Here is an 8,698-nt window from a genome sequence, read left to right as displayed (position 1 = left end):
GGTTGAAGTATAACCTTTTTAAGCTGCTGTGGCGATTTGATTCCAGCTGAGCCTCCTATTGGAACTCCAAAATATTTTGCACAATCCGCTTTCTCCATGGTTTGCCATGAATGCTTATCTATTCCCTGGGTAGGTCTCGGATGGCAATAGCTAGTTGCAATACACAGGATTGCTTCATGTGGAATGCATGTTGGGCCTCACAGTATGTCGAAGTTTTCAAGATGGTCCATGATGTCGCAGCTGTGGACTGTATACTCCAGGACCATGAGTCATTCATCGCAGTCATACTGTAACAACCCACCAGCTTTACACTGGCCAATACAGGCCCACCAGCTGGAAACTATGCAAATATTGCCCATGAGCTTGACACTTTGGCAAACCAGTCCCATAATGAGTCCGACAAATGGGGGAAAAGATCTATGAGACTTACACTGAATAGATTAAACACTCTGTATATCAGTCTCGTGGGCCTTGTTTTCCTCGAGTGTCGAGATAATGGCCATATTTTCCTATATTTGCTAGTCTACATAAATAACCCAAACATAACAGTTGTAGTTTAGGTCACTGCCATCACTCAAGAAACTTAAGCTTATTTCTGAAGTAATTGACCTCTCACATTTCAGAGACCTGTTACTATAAACCAATGCTCTGTGGAATATGCATACATACTTTGATCAAAAAATCAGTGCGTGATTTGTACATGATTAAGCATTTACGATTACACCAATGAAGCCAAACATCAATACAGGTAAGCCTACACATGTGACCTAAGTGACCTCTCATTGTCCTGAGAGGTCAAAGTTGGATATAATGCACAGGCTAATGACCAATGTTCCATGGAATGACAAGATTCTTCTATTATAGCATAAATGATTGTACATCGGGTATTACAAAGTTGACCATTGACTATACATAGAATATCAATATTCTGATATTTGAGGTCATTGACCAGTCACCTTCCTCAGAGGTCAAAGGTAGAGACACGTGAGTAATTTCTCTTGCTCTGTGGAATAGGAAAACAATTCAATTGTAATACAAATGAATATAACATCTAAATCATGTTTGTCATCAACCAATTGCACCAAATATCAATGTTCTGACATTTTGAGGTCATTGGCCTCATCATAGGTCATCTGAGGTCATCAGAGGTTAAAGGTAGAAATCTGACTCGAAAGGCTCAGTGGAACATTGAGGCAATTCCTCTTACAAAAATTAGTTTTTAGTACATAATTATCGTGTTTCAGTTATGAGTGACGCATTAAAATATCAATTTTCTGACATTTTGAGGTCATTGACCTCTGGAGGTCATCAGAGGTCAAAGGTAGAAACCTGTCAGGGCTCTGTGGAACATAAAGACAATTTCACTGTGACAAATATTAAGTTTTAGTACATCATTACTGTGTTTATCATTAACCAATGACGCAAAATATCAATTTTCTTAGATTTTGAGGTCATTGACCTCTAGAGGTCATCAGAGGTCAATTCAGACTTACCTCCCGATCTTAAAATTAATCTTATAGCATGTACTAACAATGGTGAAAGTTTCATGCTTTAGTCAAATTTTGCACAATTCTTCGGCTTATCTGCTCTACTACTTACTTCAAATAGAAACGAATGATGGCAATCAGTGCAACTGACTTCAGTTGTAAATCTATGAGGGTTTTGCACGTGGAAACTACGCCCAAATTACTGCCGAGTGCAAACCTTCAATTATTGGAGTAAAGTCTACTTGATATTTACTTCAATTGTACGTTTCGGAAATGTATTTGATATCGACACTCCCCTTTGTATTTTTTAACCTTGAGTTACCATATATTTTGTATCAAACTTTGTATGATATGTGTTTAGCATGAATAAAGCTACCGTCAAGACGTCAATCTCTATATCGGAGCACCGTAGACTTTAAACAGGCATTTTCTGTGGTGTTCAATTGTGATCACACTGTCACGGAAGAACTCGTCCGCGGTAACATGGGCGTCCAAGGGGAAAACAAAGAGGAGCTGTGACACAAAAAGATTCCTGCAAAGCCAAAAGCCCAGGGGAAATATGGTGCATTCTTTGCAATCATGAAATTACGAGATGCCATCTATGTGGTCCTGGCAACAAGTAATGATAAACCGATTCAATCTGACTCACATTTCATTACAAATGCATATATGAGGACATCTTTGTGACCATTCTGTTTGCATGTACAATATAGTCCATGGGCCAGGCCAGATAATGGTACCACCTGAGGTGGCAATACCTTTTTGGTGTCATTTTGTTTATCAAGCTATGATAGCATTTCCAAATGAGTAGCTTAGTTGAAATGTTTTAGTTACAAAATACGTTGATGTGACAGCAATAATAAAAAGGTTAAATATTATGCAGTAAAAATTGAATGAAAACACGCACACGTATTCATGCCTACACACGTGCACACACACGCATTGACACACACAAGGACAAGTATAATGACAAACATACACAAACTAAAAACGTCAAAAATAAAGCATTCGTGTATGTGCTGATAATCCCCTTTGAAATACGGCCCAAATCATAGATCAGCCCCTTCCAACTCTCATAACTCAAATGCATCAGACAGGCAGTTGTAAACCATGGATGACAGCATGTTTTACAGTAGGGCCTACTAGTAGTCGTTGAAATAATGGTTTAGTTTTCGGCCTATTTGCACACATATAGAACGCAAGGTTTCACTTCATATCCTATCATTCGATATTATTCGATAAGTTATTACTCTATTGTGGCACTTCCATCATGACTGGCGATGTATGTGTCGCTGGACAGAATCTATAGCTTTATAGAGGATCACATGTCCATGTTTCGCCATTCGAACAAAGTCACTTTCTTTGTCAGCTGAATTGGACATTGTGAAAAGTGTCTTTTTTTCAGGCAAACGTCTATCAAAGCAATGAAAATTCTGGCTTTCGTGCGCTAGCCACTAACGCAAGTTATTTATACAGATATTTGGTTGAATAGATGCAGAAAATCATGATGGATAAAGCTTGATAAGAAAAGTATTACAGTGTGCTGATAAAAGAGAACAGGGTCTTTCGCGAAGCGTAAAAGCGGTATCGTGTTTAACATCTTCTATGGAGTGAGAATGGTGAATCTCCACATGCAAGCGAAGCTTCTATGTCAAATCGTTCGTCACTGCATTCAGAGCAACAATTTTGAAAATTTCAATTCAGATGTCCTCATGCTCACTTGAGGTGCATCCATATTTAAAGAGTATGTTTTACCCATTTACGCCTATACTTCCTAGTCATATTTCACACTTTCAACAAAAATATTAAAAAAAAAATACTGCTGGCGCTCGCGCATTTCCAAACATTTACCTAATGTCTATACTTTGTGATGCCACGTTGACCTGCTGTACACCTCATTTTCATTCCATTCATTTTCATTTTATTTCAACACGGTAATAAAAAGGAAACTTGCTCAGCCATCGGCTGTTATTCTGCAAGTCCGTGCATGTATACATTATAACAGAACGAAACATAGATTCAGTAACAGCGTAATATATAGCAATGATTGAAATAAGAAAAAAGAGGAAAAAAATCACGAAGAAAAGGAAAAGTATATCTACATATAACAGCATATGAATAAAAAAAAATACAGACATTGACAAGAGATTGATATAAAACAAATGCCAATAGTACTCATCGCGTAACATAATAGGAAACGTTATGATAATTGATATGATGTAATATGATATATAACGCAGTGGATATCAAACTAGAACTGCTGCTGTTTCAAATAAGACCTGAAATTATTGAAACTCATAATCTTAATATTATCTGGGAGATCATTCCACACTTTACATCCCCTGTACTGTAAACTCCTACGTTTGAAATTAGTTGAAAATCTACATAACTCAAATTTTAACCTGGAAATATAACTTTAACTTTTCAACCAATGTATAACGTCCCTCGAAGCACTTTCTGATATATGGAAACCAGGAAAATAAGATATAGGAATTACCATGAGCTACCAACTATATAAGCATGTACACAAATTATTCGTGGATGTTTGATTTGACAACCGTGAAATTGGATAAAAAATGATCATCACTTGTCTTTTCCGGCGCTTTGGCCATGGTCACATATTGTGCGTGTTATGCTTCAGTTTCGTAAGTAGGTCGTGCTTTTTTTTTTCTTCCTTTGCGTGTGTGTGTATGCATAAGCCTCATTGGTTAGCTTAATTTTCTGCATTGGCATGCATTCGGAATGGTGAGAAAGATGTCCTCATTTGCATTTGTAAAGAAATGTGAATCAGATTGAATCGGTTTATCATTACTTGTTGCCAGGATCACATAGATGGCATCTCGTAATTAAATTTTCATGATTGCAAAGAATGCACCATATTTCACCGGTGCCTTTGGCTTTGCAGGAATCTTTTTGTGTCGCAGCTCCTCTTTGTTTTCCCCTTGGACGCCCATGTTACTGCGGACGGGTTCTTCCGTGACAGCGTGATCACGCGGAACACGACAGAAAATGCCTGTTTAAAGTCTACGGTGCTCCGATATAGAGATTGATGTCTTGACGACAGCTTTATTGATGTTAAGCAAATATCATGCAAAGTTTAACACAAAATATATAGTAACTCATGGTTAAAATAATAAAGGGAAGTAATGATATCAAATACATTTCCGAAACGTACAATTAAAGTAAATATCAAATAGACTTTACTCCAATAATTGAACGTTTGCATTCGGCAGTAATTTGGGCGTAGTTTCCACGTGCAAAACCCTCATAGATTTACAACTGAAGTCAGTTGCACTGATTGCCATCATTCTTTTCTATTTGAAGTAAGGTAAGATGTAATACACCTCAAAAAGAATGGAGAAGAGTGAAAAAATACTGTAGTAAGCTGAAAGAGACAGGCAAACTGTATTTTTATTGAAAGATTATCTGTAGTATACCTAGGAGAGTAGACTAGCATTTCTTCGGGCTCTGCGACGTGTTTTGATTGACATCCGATGCTCAGCCAATAAATCTTCGAGAGTTGGCGACTGACAACTGTCTTGCCACACCTGGTTCCACGCCTCTATTCGGAGGTTTCTTACTAGACGTATTTTTAGTCAACTTGACTTCCACATCGTCGCGCCCTCTATTGACTTGCCAATCACTGATTTAGGCTAAAAATACGTCGCCCGCTAGACTAGTGCCGAGGATGCGAAAGCCGCCTATCGTTGAACATTATGGGAGATCTCGTTTGTTTGCTCCTCATACTGCTCATACTGAACAAGATGGGAAGATCTCGTTTGTTGCGTCTGTCTGTATGTCTGTCTCTCTTTCGCCCTCCCTCTCCCTCTCTCCTCTCTCTCTTACACTGACACACACGCATACACATTTAGGTATATAACTACTCAGTTTCACTTTGTTTATCCAAATATTTGTGAGCATGGTCGTACGCAGAAGGTGGAGGGAAGGTTGCCTTGTGCTTTCTACTTCAATAAATATTTCTCGTTATCTTACATGTCTTGAAAAAGAATACAAAATTCTTAAGAAGGCAAAAGTTCCCACGTGCTGGGGAACCCCCCCCCCCCCCCCCGCCGTGCACTGCTTGCTAGTCGGTATCATTCAAATATTACACATATCCCCCAGAAAACAAACAAACAAACAAACAAACGAACAAATCCTGCGTACCGTCATGTTTCAGTCATACGCAATGTGATGTCTAATAAGCAGTCCACGCATACTATATGTATTTCTCCTTGATGATTTATTCATTTATTACATGTGCTCTCATGTCTTTTTACATATATTTCGGATTTTTGATGGAATCATGAAATGGTCTTCATGAACATTAACGCACCAATCCTACAGAGATAATACATAAAAACCGGAGTTTTTTTGTAATCATTCACTTCATGATTCACTGCTCTGTGCATAAACTATATAGGTACCGATGTCGAAGGAAGACAAATTATGAACGTTGAATTTGGCTATTGAAAAGGCTGGTAACGATTCTGTAATGAGCGAAATAGCTGTTTTCTCCTTTCCTGTTAAAATGTAAGAGCGCGTTACATTTTCTTTGAATTCAGATATTATGTGACAAAGTGATTATTGGGGAGTGTGGCAGAGATTGGAGGGCTTTCATCCTTCCCGTTAAAACGAGGATTCGGGTCTCTTTGCCAGCCATGCTGCAATCTTGGGCTCCTTTTTCATCCTGGCCTGGAAGTCCTTGAGGTCTGAGTACTTGTCCAGCATCTCTGGCATCATCCCTTCCACAATCTCGAAGAAAACGAAGGCTCGGATGTCAGCCAGAGTCACCTAAGGGAAGATTTAAAAAGGCACGTTGTATTTTCGAAAGAAATGAAACAATCCAAGACTCAATGTACCTTTACTCTCATTATGATAAATTATGGAATATGCATTCTCCTTGTTGAATTTTATTCATTAAAAATTTTGAAATCATCAATAAAAGAAACATACCAAAATGTGCCGTAACAGCGTGCACCAGATCATTTCATTTCAATTCCAAAAATGCAAAACCACCCTCGTTTGCGTGTTATAATTTTATGATGAAGATGTCAATCGACTAATGAGCCTGCTGTAGCAGCTCTCATGACAGCAACTTTATCTATACATAAACACAACACACACACACACACACACAACACACACATAAGTCACGCATATACACACACATGCACGCACACACGCACACATGGACACATACACATGTTCGCAGGCATATTATCATACGGGTATGTTGCGGCACAAATTGTCGCCTCTGCACAATTTCTCGCCTGGTATGCTGCTCGTGCAGTTCCCAATTCTTGACATCAATGGCGACTATTTGTGCAGGCAAAATGAAACGTAACTGCACAAATTGTCGTCGGTCGTTGTCTTCAATTAAGCAGAAGATAATTCTAAGATGCAATACGAATTGTGTGGTTAGAGTAGTTGTCCTGTGTTGTGCTTGGGTGCATGGGGTTGGTATGACCGGTAAATGTGATGTGTGTGTGTGTGTGGGGGGGGGGGGGGGTCTGCATGGTGTGTGTCTGCGATGCCGATGGAAGAGGACGTGTAGCTGCTTAGCTCCTCAGCCGACGCCCCAAAATGTCACTTTCGACACATCTTGCTTAATTCATCAACGGAATTGTTTTGGTATTTGTTTGGATAATATGCCATTTTAAACGCATACTTCGCATATCGGCCAATTTTCCGGAAATTTTGTTACAATTTGATAACACACACTGAGTTGTAGTAAGCTTGAAATTATACGCAGCAAAGAGAAGCGGTCATGATGACTCGCACGAAAGCCATAGCAAAGAATAAGCTAGTCTAGCGGGCGACGTATTTTTAGCCTGAATCAGTCCTTGATTGGCAGTCAATAGAGGGCGCGACAATGTGGAAGTCAAGTTGACTAAAAATACGTCTAGCAAGAAACCTCCGAATAGAGGCGTGGAAGCGGGCGTGGCACGACAGTTGCCAGTCTTCAATATCGAAGTTTCATTGGCTGAGCACCAATGTCAATCAAAACACATTGCAGAACCCAAAGGAATTCTAGTCTACTCTCCTAGGTGTAATACATATTGTCTTTCAGTGAAAATAGAATTTCCCTGTCTCTTTCACACTATCATAGTATTTTGCCATTCTTTCCCATTCATTTTGATGTGTATAACATCTTACCTTACTTCAAATAAGAGAATGATAGCAGTAAATGACCACATGCATTTGAAAATTCATGAGGGTTCTGCACATGGAAACTACTCCAAAATTACTGCCGAATGCAAACCTCTCACTGTTGTTGTAAAGTCTACGAGATATTCACTGTCATTGTCGGTTTTGAAAATGTGATTTATGAATTTTCCCATTGTTATGTTTTGGTATGTTTTTCACTTTAAAGTACTTGATATTTTCATATTAAATCTACTAGTAAAGATATTTGACAAATATCAATTAAGTATGCCGCCAAGATAACAATCTCTATTGACAAGCACCATCTACATTAAACAGACATTTCGTGGGTGATCACACTGTCATAGGAAAATCCGTCCGTGGTACATTTCCTGTGAAAGGTAAAAGAGAAGATCTGCGACACAAAAGGATTCCTGCAAAGCCAAAGGCCCGGGGAAACATAGTGCATTCTTTGCAATCCGTAATTACGAGACGCCAGTCTGAGATGGCGGTACAGGTGTACTTGTGAAGGGAAGTCGATGCTGATTGACATTCTCTACACAAATAATTATGGAGATGAGGACATCTCTTTTTGTCCATTCGGAATGCATGCTTATGCAGAAAAACGTGAAGCTAAATTGAGTAACACCAACAAGTTTGTGGATGATGCACAAAAAACGACATGTTGGGAAAGTGAGTCCAAAGCACCCGTCAAGATCCGTGTAGCTCAACTGAAGCGTTTGGCACCTTTTTCACCAGAAATATCTCATTTAGAGGAAAGCTATCGTTGATTACGTAGAGACATTTTTGTTTAGATCTGTCAGAAATAAACTTTTCCCATCTTTCTCGACATGATTTTATTAATACTGTGTTCTTTCATTTTCTTTGTCGAAAGTATTCGAAGGATCGGTAATTCGACAACGAAATAAAGTTCAAATTCCGAAAATGAAGTGAACTTGTTTTAGAGACAAAAGACTGTAATATGTTGTTATTGTTACTCCAAGGTTGCACAATTATATTTCTCAATTTACTTTGTTTTGATTATGCAACCTTATTTTCTGTTAGCA

At 38.7% G+C, this 8,698-nt stretch overlaps 1 protein-coding gene across 2 annotated transcripts in view; it reads right to left on the bottom strand.

Moving 5' to 3' along the window:
* Positions 1-5,721: 5,721 nt before the first annotated feature.
* The window catches only part of LOC140229207 (S-crystallin SL11-like), an 82,097-nt gene continuing 79,120 nt past the window's right edge, over positions 5,722-8,698 (bottom strand). For both annotated transcript variants that reach the window (XM_072309477.1, XM_072309476.1), the window contains one exon: positions 5,722-6,278. In XM_072309477.1, the coding sequence (XP_072165578.1) occupies positions 6,114-6,278 (165 nt within the window). In that variant the 3' untranslated portion in view covers positions 5,722-6,113. The remainder of the gene's footprint in view (positions 6,279-8,698) is intronic.

Source organism: Diadema setosum, chromosome 5 (genome assembly GCF_964275005.1).
Source record: "Diadema setosum chromosome 5, eeDiaSeto1, whole genome shotgun sequence".
NCBI classification, from domain to species: Eukaryota; Metazoa; Echinodermata; class Echinoidea; order Diadematoida; family Diadematidae; genus Diadema; species Diadema setosum.
Note: the sequence above shows the minus strand (reverse complement) of the source record. Positions and strands in the feature narration are given on the sequence as shown.